At 38.9% G+C, this 13325-nt stretch overlaps 1 protein-coding gene across 2 annotated transcripts in view; it reads left to right on the top strand.

Moving 5' to 3' along the window:
* zmp:0000001167 (protein phosphatase 1 regulatory subunit 12A) overlaps nucleotides 1-13325 on the top strand; it is a 37894-nt gene that overhangs the window by 23323 nt on the left and 1246 nt on the right. For both annotated transcript variants that reach the window (XM_052119241.1, XM_052119240.1), the window contains exons 10-23: nucleotides 1351-1542; nucleotides 1624-1715; nucleotides 1814-1999; nucleotides 2793-2903; nucleotides 3400-3490; nucleotides 6148-6261; nucleotides 7663-7756; nucleotides 7872-7957; nucleotides 8050-8106; nucleotides 8394-8416; nucleotides 8503-8545; nucleotides 8741-8845; nucleotides 10049-10099; nucleotides 10305-10355. In XM_052119241.1, the coding sequence (XP_051975201.1) occupies nucleotides 1351-1542; nucleotides 1624-1715; nucleotides 1814-1999; nucleotides 2793-2903; nucleotides 3400-3490; nucleotides 6148-6261; nucleotides 7663-7756; nucleotides 7872-7957; nucleotides 8050-8106; nucleotides 8394-8416; nucleotides 8503-8545; nucleotides 8741-8845; nucleotides 10049-10099; nucleotides 10305-10355 (1296 nt within the window). The remainder of the gene's footprint in view (nucleotides 1-1350; nucleotides 1543-1623; nucleotides 1716-1813; nucleotides 2000-2792; nucleotides 2904-3399; nucleotides 3491-6147; nucleotides 6262-7662; nucleotides 7757-7871; nucleotides 7958-8049; nucleotides 8107-8393; nucleotides 8417-8502; nucleotides 8546-8740; nucleotides 8846-10048; nucleotides 10100-10304; nucleotides 10356-13325) is intronic.

The following is a 13325-nucleotide window of genomic DNA, read 5'->3' as shown; positions in this document are numbered from 1 at the left end:
AAAAAGGTCATGCTGCAATTTAAATTATGAGCAAATTAAAGTGTTTTTAAATTTTTTCTTGGATGCATGTAAATCTATTTTATGAGACCTTTAAAACAAAATTAAGCACGTTTTCAAACCATAATAGGTGCTCTTTAAGGGAAATTGTTTCAAATCATTTTGGTGATTCAAACTAATTACATTTTACAACTCATATTTACTTATGGACTTCTATCTTCTGAACGCAATGTCCAAACGTAACAAAACTTGGTAGACATGGATACCAGGATAACCTGAGGATGCTTACCAAATTCCACCTATAGGGGGCGCTATAAGTAAAAATACTCATAATTCCATAGCTATTTAATTGTCACTTGATATTTGGCTTCCCTTCTCTTTAGTACAAGTGCTGAGCTATCATCAAATAGAAACCGAACAGATCAAAAAATTTTGTCAATAAAATTTCAGCATTTCCTCCACCCAAACATTTTTTTTGAAAACCTACTGTTTTTTGTTTGTTTGTTTGTTTGTTTTATTTAACTAATTTTAGGCTGTTGGTCTGATTCAAACAAAATTTGGCATGTCATCGAGAGATACTCCTTGCAAGAATTTATAAAGGGAAATTTGATTGAGATCATTTTGGAGATACACATTTTCGGACCCATATATACTAATGGGCCACTAACTTCGGAAAGCAATGTCCAAACTTAACGAAACTTGGTACACATGGACACCAGGACTATGCAAGTACATACACCAAATTCCGTGATTCCACTTATAGGGGTGCTGTAAAAATCCTCCTAAAGCTGCGTTCACACTGCCAGCTAATTTATTGCTGCATGCCGCCAGTGTCTGGCGGTTAGGTCGCTAGTGTGTGTATGGAGAGTCTAAACAGCACTGTTTCTTTACAATTAATATTATTATTAAAATATTAGGATCACGTGAGCTCTACCATCTTCTCTCATATTGGCTGTCACTCTCGAAAGTCTCTTAATTTCTCTAAGTACATTTGGATAAATGTAAACATTTCTCAAATTTGTCGCGTTGCTGGACACGCCCACATAAGGTCGCCAACGGTTACCGTAGCTCGTGTTGCCAGAAGTCGCCATCTCTCATCGAAAATGTAATGAGATTAGGTTTTTTTGTCGCTGGCAGTGTGAACGCAGCTTAATTGTGCAGCTGCTTGATCAAGGAAGTTGACCTTTTGAACCACTGGAGATTATCAACAGTACATATTCTGTCAACATTTCCAGTCCTGTTCCAATCCATATTGGACCCCAATGATAAAATGATATATTTACAAAATTTGAGAAAAGTTTAGAAATATGTTTATGTAAAAACTTGTGGCATTTTTGTGTTCTCTGCTTTTAGGCCGAACCTGTTCGGGCCACAGTAACAGAAGCTCCTGGTTCCTGGAGAACATCTTTGCGTAAAGCAGGAAGTTCTGTAACTCTGGGCCCTACGGGGGCTTCTGACCCATCCAGTGAGGCCCTCAAGGAGAATAAACTGGGAATGGCACGCTCATTATCTAGTCCCAGACTAAGCTCTGAATCTGATAATAAGGTAACACTTGCACAACCAAATATACATACAGTTAAGTTAAACATTTTTTCACTTTGTAATGATGTCACTTCCTGTGTTCAGGAACCCAGGTTGGCCCGCGTGCAGCCCACTCCATCTCGGCGTTTGTTCAGTATCTCAGACACCACCACCACTAACCCCGACAACACCAGCAGGTGAGAAATACAGAAAGTCGTTTTTTTTTTTTACCCAAAAAATATGTCCTCCTTTGAAAGTTTTCTGTGGTAAACCGTCATTCTATATGTATGTGCAGCTTGTTAAGCCGGAGCTTATCGTACACTCGCCGGTTGAACAGCCAGTCCTCTAGTGAGATGTCGGGTCAGAACCCACTGTTACCTCACAGCTCGTCTTATGGAAGGAAGCTTGATGACCCCTCAGTGACCTCTGTAACCATGGGAACCTCTGGACTCAGTCGCCTCAATAATCTAGTGGCTCAAAGGTGCGTGTATGCATGTGTCTGTATAAATGTACACATTTGTATTTTTAGTAGGCGTGTAACGATTCACTCATCTCACGGTTCGGTGAACGATCCTTTAAACGAAGCCTGAATCAAGAAAAGTTCAGATTCATCCATGCGATTATCTAATCAGCCAATCGTGTGGCTGCAGTGCATAAAATCATGCAGATACGGGTCAGGAGCTTCAGTTAATGTTCACATCAACCATCAGAATGGGGAAAAATGTGATCTCAGTAATCTGGACTTTGGGATGATTTTTGGTGCCAGATGGGCTGGTTTGAGTATTTGTGGTATTTTCACCCACAACAGTCTCTAGAAGTTACTCCAAATTGTGCCAAAAATCATCCAGTAAGGGGCAGTTCTGTGGATGGGAATGCCTTGTTGATGAGAGAGGTCAACAGAGAATGGCCAGACTGGTTCAAACTGACAAAGTCTACAATAACTCAGATAACCACTCTGTACAATTGTGCTGTTCTGAGATGCAGGTTGGCGCTGTTTTGGCGGCACCTATACAATATTAGGCAGGTGGTTTTAATGTTGTGGCTGATTGGTGTAGATATTTAAGTCAAGTATATAACTTTATTTAGTGTATAAATGGTATATTTTCACTGTTTTTGGGGTTGGACTTCTGAACTTCCCCTAAAAAATGTATTTATTAAAAGTGTTATTCCAGCACATGTGATCAATATTTTAACCTGGGTGAAACATAGTTTGAAGAAGATTTCAAGTTGTCAAAAACGCCCCTAATTGTACAATGGCTCTTATTTTCTCTCAGGTCAGCTCAGGAGGAGGCCGAGAAGAAGAAGGAACCCGTTTCTGTGATGACCTCCAATTCTACAACCACGACAACCACAGCAGGCGAGCCAGAGACCAAACAGAGACGCAAGTGAGTGTGAGATGATGTAGCGGAGTTTTATAAGGATGACCAAAAATTTCCTCGCATCGGAGTGTGAATAAACCTTAAATACCCTGCTGGAAAAAACAGGTCGTACCAGCTTTAAAGTCAACATGAAAATGGAATGAACCCTATTTACATTCACAATACATGTACTTGGTCTTATGGTGAACGATTCATCTGTCCAAATGGACAAAATCAAGTCCCATCCTGCATTGTTTTTCACGCTGAATATTGTGTTTCATTTGGATTATAGATTATAGTAAAATGAGTTGTGAATGCCACTTCATATTGGTTTAAAGGTTGGTTTTGGAACATGGTAGCTGGTTTATATCTACTCTAAGGTGGTCTACCAGTGCTTGCAAAGGTGCTCTACCAATTTAAAACCAAGTCCACTTGCTAGTAGTCTAAGTGTCTCGACTATATTAGACCATCTTAAAGCCACTAGATTTTCATTGTGTCTTCATTTGTTTGTGTGCGTATTTAGGTCCTATCTGACTCCGGTGCGTGATGAGGAGGCGGAGGCTCAGAGAAAGGCCAGATCCAGACACGCCCGCCAGTCCAGGCGTTCCACTCAGGTCAGCGCAACCTTTTGAGCTTTAGTTACATGTAGCCAGACTTTTAACTATCAACATGAAGTCTTGTACACATTGCAGCTTATTCTTGCCAAGAACAGCCCATTTAATGCCAAAGTATACTTCGGTTTTCTGTGTACGTCATCACAACAGTACCGACTGCGAAAAACGAAGAATACCCTAGTGACCGATCTGTACAGCTGACCAATCACAATTAATTTGGTTCTTAAATACATTTAGGGGCTGGTAAGCCTGAAATCGATGATGGGCACAATTAGTTTAAATCTAAACTAATTGCACAATATGCCGATTAATTAATCACAGTTAATCTTATATATAAATATTTGCTAGAGAAAGGCCTTTAAATAACGATAATTCAATATACAATGTTTAACTACTATTTGTAATGTATTACAAATTAGGTCTGTCGATTTAAGGCGTTAATTTGATGCAATTAATTATATAGCATATAACGCGTTTAAAAAATGTACGCAAGTATTCTTTTTCCCGGACTTTATTTCCCCTTTTCACCCATTTTGGAATGCCAATTCCCAATGCGCTTTTTAAGTCCTCATGGTCGTGTAGTGACTCGCCTCAATCCGGGTGGCGGACGAGGAACCCCAGCTGAGTAACCGTCAACCCGCGCATCTTATCACGTGGCTTGTTGAGTGCATTGCCACGGAGACATAGCGCGTGTGGAGGCTTCACGTCATCCACCGCAGCATCAACGCTCAACTAACCATGCGCCCCACTGAGAGCGAGACCACGAGGGGGTTACCCCATGTGACTCTATCCTCCTTAGCAACCGGGCCAATTTGGTTGCTTAGGAGACCTGACTGGAGTCACTCAGCACACCTTGGATTCGAACTCGCAAACTTCAGGGGTGGTAGCCAGCATCTTTACCACTGAGCTAACCAACACGTTCTTGCCCTTTAAACACAGCTTGGAGCGCAAATCGAATGCCGGGATCACAAGATGTGTTTTTCTACGTTTTGAACTTCGTATAACTTGACACAGCGACATAAACGGTATATTTATGACGCAACACAACCAAAGTATCGTCTGACGCAGGTGTATGTTGACACATCCTTAAACAAGCCCTTATAAATCTCAGACTGATTGACCAGTGATAAGCTCATGTTCAATTATATGGAAATACATTTTTTTTATTGAATGCCAAATGCATTTTAATGATCTGTATTATTATTTATATATATATATATATATATATATATATATATATATATATATTATTTATAATTATTTAAATATAACTATTTATAATGATTTAATAATTATATATTTAATAATTGTTATTGGAGGGTTTCTCAGCCAATATTAATGTATGCGATTAAATGTGATTATTTCAGATAATTAAATTGCATTACATTACTGTAAACCCGCCATTGGCATTCACGCGACTGCAATCCATTTTGTAATTGAATTCATCAATCTGTCCGAGATAAACTTATTATAAGTGCTTTGCTAAGGACGTGTCAATGAACGGACGCTTTTAGAGCATCTCGCTTTGGTTGCGTTGCCTCATAAGCGCAAAGTATTTAGTTCGCTGTGTCAAGTTAAACGTAGTTTGAAACGTATAAAACACGTCTCGAGAACCCTGCATTCAGTACTTTGCTCCATCCTGCTGTGTTTGAACAAGAACATGTTCTCATCTTGTGCTGTCGCTAGTGTCAAACCCGAGTGTGGTTTGTTCTCTTTGCAGTTGCGCATTGCCTATACAGCTGGAGTTTTGCTTACTGCCCCCTGCTGAAAACAGGTGGTACTTCAAGCTTGACTTGCCAGGGATATGTGTAATTGGATTAATATTTGTAATGTGTTATTTTTTATAAAATCAATCACACTGAATCAAAGCGTTAAATCGACAGCCCTAGTGGTAACCCATTCAAGTAACATTGTAGCAGAATCCACTAAGAATTGTGCGGACGACAACTACAAAATATGCGGAAAATGTGAGTGGACTTCGAGTTTAGAATTTCAGTGTGTCCAAAAGTAACTTATTTCTATCCAAATACAAAGTGTAAGGCCAGAAACTTACTTTATGCAAGTATACAAATGCACGTTTTTGGCCAACGTGCTGTCTGGTTGCATGTGCTCTCTTGCGATGTGGTGGTAACCAACCTCAGTACTCAAGGGGGTGATAGAGTTACCTTCAAAAGTCTGAGCTATTGAACTGGATATGCTGTTGTTCAAGTTGCTATAGATATTTTGACTCTAACGTGCTTGGCAATATGCTCTCAACTCATGCAAGCAGCTGACTGTTCTCACTAATATCAGCTATAGGGCCCCTTGTGACAACGTTGAGGATGCATCTTTGTGTTATGAATTGCGGTCCGACGCATTTTGGAACACAACAACAGGCAAAATTGAGAATGCATAGCTAGATGCATCTGCGTTCACATACTTGTGTAGAGTATTTTTCAGCCCTAAAGTTTTGCTTGTGAATATGTAGTTTACTTGATGTTAAGCTTTTCAAACAAAAAAGAGCTCTCTGTGCAATATCCCTCAGAGGGTCATTGAACGATCCATTGGCCCGTCTGAGGCTGAGACCTTTAACCCCTAACACGGACCTTAACACAGGGAAAACATTTGTTCTATTTTGTGTCCAGACACTCTGTACGACTGTTGCGTTTGTTCTGTAGGGTGTCACTCTCACAGACCTGCAGGAAGCAGAGAAGACAATGACGGAAAACAGGGGAAAAGAGAAGAAAGAGGACGAGGAAAAAGAAGCAAAGCAAAAGAAGGCAGAGGAAGGGGTGAGAGGTTGATTTTAACCCAAAAGTCTGTTTGTTCTCTTATGTGGCTGTTGTTTTGGTACTCAGGATTATTGAAGTTTAAGATGATGTATGTATGTTTTACAATGTTTAAGGGATAGCTCACTCAAAAATGAATATTCTGTCATTATTTTCTCAAGCTCATGTAATTCCAAACCCATATGACTTTCTTTCTTCCGGGAACACAAAAAGAGATGTTCTTGCTTGCTGTCTTCCATACAATGAAAACAAATGGTGACCAGAAAGCATCATTAAAGTAGTCCAAGCTACTCTTGCACTATATTCTGTCTTCTAAAGCCGTACTGGAGCTTTGCGAAACAGACTGAACTATTGATATCAACAATTACATTTTCACCAGTTAAAAGTTCACAAGTTATTCTTGTGAACATGCACATTTTTTTATTACATTTTCACAAATCAAATTAATTAATGCAGCTTTAGGGTGCTTTCACACTAGCACATTTGGTGCGTACCCAGGGTCGAATGACGTCAAAGTTCCGTTCATTTAGATGACGCGAATGCTGTTTTCCGAACTCTGGTGCGCACATGGGAACCGCACCGGGGTCGTCTTGAAAAGGTTTGTATCTTGTGAACTCCAGTACGGATTTGCTGCTGATATTAACGGAAGTGCTAAGTAATTTGCATCTTTGCAGGCTATTACTTTGCAATTATTTGGATATAACGCATTTTTCATATCTGCTTGTGTCCAAATACACTGCCTTCGGGAAACAAACACGTGTGTTGTTCTGTGAACGGCAAGTTTTGGTGGTAAATCCAAATAGACAAACGTTAATACTTACATTTATGCATTTGGCAGACGCTTTTATCCAAAGCGACTACAGAGCCCTTATTACAGGGACAATCCCCCTGGAGCAACCTGGAGTTAAGTGCCTTACTAGGACACAATGGTGGTGGCTGTGGGGTTTGAACCAGTGTTCTTCTGATTACCAGATTACCAGTTATGTGCTTAGACCACTACACCACCACCACGTAGTTACAGTGGTAAACAGCTGCCGCTTGGATTCCCATTCCCATTGATGACGTAATCGGACCACGGTTTGACCTGCGCGGGCAGCGGGAGGGGGAGGAAATGAACTCTGGTTCGGTCCTTATCAATCGTTAGCAAGTATGTGGTAATGAAGAGCGTGTTCGGTGGAGGAAAGTGTTGTTCTAGTATGGATGAGAGCCGTAAACGTAGTGAAATTGTGTTTTCAAATGAAAACGTATTGGCCATAGAAAGTGTAAAAATCAAGTTGTTTTGGTTAGCATTTGGTGCTAACTGCTAACTGTGATTTTATTAGTTAATAATTAATAACTACTGACTTAATGTATTTGGTTAGCTACGCTACATTTTAGTGTTTAAATGTTTCTGTTTGTGTGTAGGAGGTGAGCTGGCGGTCTCGTATTGCTAACCTGCAGAAGTCGGATTTATTAGGACTCACACACCCGCCTGGTGCTCCACGTCCTGACAGACAGGGTGACCTTTCACCTTTGACCCTTCAGCTTCTGGATTTCATAATATTACACAAATATTTTGTTATCGCTCTCTGTCTCCGTTTAACACTATTTATGTTTATGGTTTATTATGTCAGATTTGGACAGTGCTATCGCAGAAATTGAGGAGCGTGCGAGGGAGCGCAGGCGGGCCAGAGCTCGCAGGAGAGGAAGAACAGGAGAGGTGAGGATGAGGAGGACGCATGTGAATACAGCAGGAGCTCTGATATAAATCTGGTGTTTGAACTTTGACCTTTGACCTCTCTGTATTTTCAGAACGATGATAATGAGCCCAGTGGAGAGGATGAGAGTGGTGGTGGGCGGGACCCACAGGTCTGACCAATCAGCATGCTTTTTACAATTGATTGACAGCGTAAATAACGTTATCGTGTTTTTCCTTTATCAAGTCTTGCCTGGCTGAATGAGTTGCCGTTAAAGGGTCTTTTTAGACCGGAGAAGAAGCTTTGAGTTCGGAACGTTTTAATGTGTTTACATAGTACATCAGTAGAGTAAGGGAAAGCCAGCTTTCCATGAAATGACCTCTTCAAAGTTTATTTGTGTTCACTTGTGTTTATGGTTTTTCACTGACATATGAATTGTTTCACATCTCCCTCATGCAGACAGACAGACACATGAGCAGCAGGTACGAGTCTGACCTTTGACCTTTCACTCTGTTTTACGATAGTAGTATCTATCCTTCTAGTCTCATCTTCCTCTTTTGTCCTTCAGGTCTGATCCAGTATTGAATGACAAATCCAGGGACTTTAAAAAGGTGTGGAGGAAGTTCACAGTTAAAACGTTCCTATATCTTCACCCGGAAATGAACATTCTGCCCTTATTTATTCCATAAAAGCAAAAGGAGATGTGTCTTTGTGTCAGAGCTGCTCTTTTCCTTGTTGTTCAATTGGGTGAACTACTTCTATGAGGAAATTAGTCTGTGTGTAATATGTCTGTATTTATGTTTCAGTTGTTCGAGGAGATGTCCAGGGAAAACCGCCGTCTGCAGTCACAGTTATCAGACACGCAGAGAACTATTTCACTGACACGAGTGGAGCTGGAAAAAGCCACACAGGTGGACAAACACGCACACATCTGTGCTGCATATATGTTGTGTGTTGCATTGTAGTGAGTGAATCTCACGAAACCTGTCAACAGTATGTCTGGGTCATATTTCACTGCAAAATCTAAATATTTCTTTTTAACGTTAATTTTGCACAAAGTATTCCACGTCTTCTGATTCGATCACTTTGTGTGTTGAACTGAATTTAATTTAGTTCACTTAAATGTAATAATGACATTTTATTTACTCAAATTTTATTTAGATCAAAACATTAAAAATTCGGCAACGCCGATAACGTAAAATTTGATTGGTTCTTGTGAAGTTGTGACATGATGTAATGACTTTTGGTCACAAGACGCATTGAGAAGTTTTCTGTTATCGAAATAAATTAAATGAAAAAAAAAAATATATATATATATTATTTTTTTTATTTTTTTTTTTAAATCTTTCTATATACAAAATATAATTTGTAATCTAAGAAATCTATAAAAATTTGTAATGCATTTTTTAATGAAATTTTATTAAAATATTTTATAAAAAAGAAATATACGAAGATGATTCATGTTTTGTTTATATTTTTGTAAAATATGTAATATTTTAATTAGATTTCATTTTTAATCTTTTATATAAAAATGTGTAATGAATTTGTAATGTTTTTATAGAATTAAAATATTAAATATTTTACAACAAAAAATATAAATGATTAATATTTGTATATATTTTTGTAAAATATGTAATATTTTAATTATATAGTTTTTAATCTTTTAATATATATATATATATATACACACACACACACACACACACACACACAGAATAATGATTTTTATAATATAATTTTTAATTTAAAAAATGATATATATAATAAAAAAAATATATATATATATATAAATATATAATAAAATATATTATTATATATATATATATATATATATATATATATATATATATATATATATATATATATTTTTTTTTTTATTATAAATAAAACCAAAAATATAAACAAAACATTACAAAAATATCAACAAAATATTAATCCTCTTCGTATATTTCTTTGTTATAAAAAAAATAATATATATATATATATAAGTACCGATTCCTTCCGAAACCGCTAAATCTGTACATTATAGATTTTGGGGTGAAATACGACCTGGACATTTCTTAGTGAGATTCACCCTTGTACCGTGAGAGAACTTAACTGTGTGTGTGTTACAGCGGCAGGAGAGGTTCACAGACTGCACGGCTCTGTTGGAAATGGAAAAGAAGGTGGGTTTACTTGTACATATGATATTCTGTGAAAGAATTAAAAAACATATGTGGGTTTTCCTGGAGGAACGCATGTTTTGTGACTGCAATTTCAATTTTGTGATGTCACTTTACACTGGAAATGCTATAAATCTGTCACATACTTTTTGTGATGGTCTCTCACTCACTGTTTCTTTCTATCTTGCTCGATCTCCCTTTCTATCAGGAAAGAAAAATGTTAGAGAGGCGTGCCTCTGAATTGGAAGAGGAGTTGAAGGTGAGAACTAAAGATATTGAGCATATGATCATTAAACGCTTGTTTTGATTTGCTCTTTCAGTCAGCTTTTGTTGCTGATTGGCTCAGAGGTGGTATGTTGAATTAACAATGTACTTCCATTCTCGGAATGTTTTTTTTTTAGATACATTTCTCCCAATTTGGAATGCCCAATTAGTTAACTACTTAGTAGGTCCTCGTGGTGGCGCGGTTACTCACCTCAGTCCGGGTGGCGGAGGACAAGTCTCAGTTGCCTCCACTTTTGAAACTGTCAATCAGCACATCTGATCACATGACTCGTTGTGCATGACACCGGGGAGACTCACAGCATGTGGAGGCTCATGCTACTCTCCACGATCCACACACAACTCACCACACGCCCCATTGAGCACGAGAACCCTAATCATGGCCACGAGGAGGTTACCCCATGTGACTCTACCCTCCCTAGCAACCGGGCCAATTTGGTTGCTTAGGAGACTTAGCTGGAGTCACTCAGCACACCCTGGATTCAAACTTGCGACTCCAGGGGTGATAGTCAGCATCAATACTCGCTGATCTACCCAGGCCCTTCTCTGAATGTTCTTACATTATGTCTTAATACCGCCACTGAGAGCAATACAGCCATAAATGACAGTTAACACAAGTAAAACCTGTTCAACAAGAGGCATATGACTTTCACCGTGCCATAACAAGCACACATAATGACTATGTGAGGTATGCAGTCTGAATTATGAGAAATATTGGGCTCTGCACAATTCTACAAAGATATCCTCGCTGGTTGTACGTAACAAACATACACCAGTCTAGTCTTAAGGCTAATTTATACTTTCTATGCAAACAGGCTTCACTTAGTTTGCTTAAAAATGTTGACAAATGCAGTGAAGTGTTTGTTCTGCCAATGTGTTCATTTGGTAATATTTCTCCTGTTCCTACTCTTCTTCACCTAGGTGAACTCGGCTGTTTGAAGAGTGTTGATGATTGGTTAAAACTCATTTAAAACTTACGTGACATCACCGTCAACTAACTGGTATCAAAACGACATTGCGTGTAATATAAACGCCGGCTTCGTTCGCCTTGGGTGCCTTAGTTCATCCAGGAAATAATGTTCAGCTTTTTCTACTTTTTTGGTATAATTTAGGCTTTATTAGCAACCGAATTACAGTCTGTAATAAGTTGTACTCAGTGCTGGGTAGTAATGGATTACATGTAATCCATGTTATGTAATCAGTCTACAAAATCAAGTACTTGTAATTAGATTAAATTATATTTGAAAATACTCATCAGATTATAGTTACTTTTTTATGGATAACATTATTACAGCAACTGGGGTACGTTGTTCATAATTTATTGAGCTCTATAAATATTTCCCTTTTCTCCCCAATTTCGAATGCCCAATTCCCAATGCGCTCTAAGTCCTTGTGGTGGTGTAGTGATTCGCCTCAATCCGGGTGGCGGAGAATGAATCTCAGTTGCCTCTGTGTCTGAGACCGTCAATCTCAGTAACACCCTCATCACGTGGCTTGTTGAGGGTGTTACCGTGCAGACCTATCGCGTGTAGAGGCTTCATGCTATTCTCCGCGGCATCCACGCACAACTCACCACGCGCCCCACCGAGAGCGAGAACCACATTATAGTGACCATCCGCGCCTCATCACGTGGCTTGTTGAGCGTGTTACCGCGCAGACCTAGCGCGTGTGGAGGCTTCACGCTATTCTCCGCGGCATCCATGCACAACTCGCCACGCGCCCCACCGAGAGCGAGAACCACGTTATAGCGATCACGAGGAGGTTAACCCAGTGTAACACTACACTCCCTAGCAACTGGGCAAATTGGTTGCTTAGGAACCCTGACCGGAGTCACTCTTTTTTTGGGGGGATAAAAGGCACTTTTGAATGTTAAATCCAAACTTTTGATTTAGCATTTTTGGCAATCATAGACGCTTAACCCTTTAAAACGTACCGTCACACATATGTGACGGTTAAAAACTGGGCCTCGCAGAGTAGCATCACACATATGTGTTTCTGCATCAGCCAGTAACATTAAAGCTGCCAGATTCAAATCGGCTTTTGCACCAACACAGGCTAGGCTAGTCAAGCGCCTGTAATCTATATTTGCTCAAACAGTTACTCATACAGTCTTTTAAACCACAAAATAAGGTCGTTTTATATCCATCCATCCAACTCATCACCAAAGTACCATGTTAAAAAGTTTACAGCTCTTATATACAGTCAATACATCAAACGCGATCTTCCTCCGATGCGTGCTGAATTGTTTGTGTACATTATTAGCGGTTGTCATTCGTCAAACAAACAGCTACTCAAGAGTCTTTTCAAGCACATAATATGTTTATTTTATGTAACAAACAGTCAAATTGTAACTGAAGTACCACGATAACAGTTCACAGCTTGTATATGCACAGACATGTCTGCTTGGGTGCAGATTCGGGTTTCATTCACACAAACAGCGACTCAAACGGTCTTTTCAGGCATATAATACGTTTGTTTTCAGAAACAGAGAGCCAAACTTTCACAAAAGCACAACGATAACAGTTTAAAACTTGTATAGTCACAGTGAACACATGCTGAGCACTATTATTGGATGCACACTATTACGTCTGTTTACATAAGCGCTTGTCACACACACACACAAAAAAAAACACACACACAATGATTGAGATGTCAAACACTGCATAGGCAAACCAGACTGCTGATATTATTTGTTATTTTTTTATATATATTTTTTATAGCTGTACATAAACGAAATAAATAAAACAAAGTACAGCAAATATAACCCATTTGTTCACATGTTTACTATATTATATACAGTATTTTTTTATTTTATTTTTTTTATGAAATAAAAAATTTAAATATACTCGTCTACACTCTGCCTCCTCTACCGGCTGTGCAGTCACATGTAAAAATAACTCACTCCAAGGGGCACTGCAGGGGAATTTAGACCTTGCTCGTGAAAAGG

Source organism: Xyrauchen texanus, chromosome 46 (genome assembly GCF_025860055.1).
Source record: "Xyrauchen texanus isolate HMW12.3.18 chromosome 46, RBS_HiC_50CHRs, whole genome shotgun sequence".
In the NCBI taxonomy this organism is placed as follows: domain Eukaryota; kingdom Metazoa; phylum Chordata; class Actinopteri; order Cypriniformes; family Catostomidae; genus Xyrauchen; species Xyrauchen texanus.
This window is presented reverse-complemented; position numbering and strand designations above follow the sequence as displayed.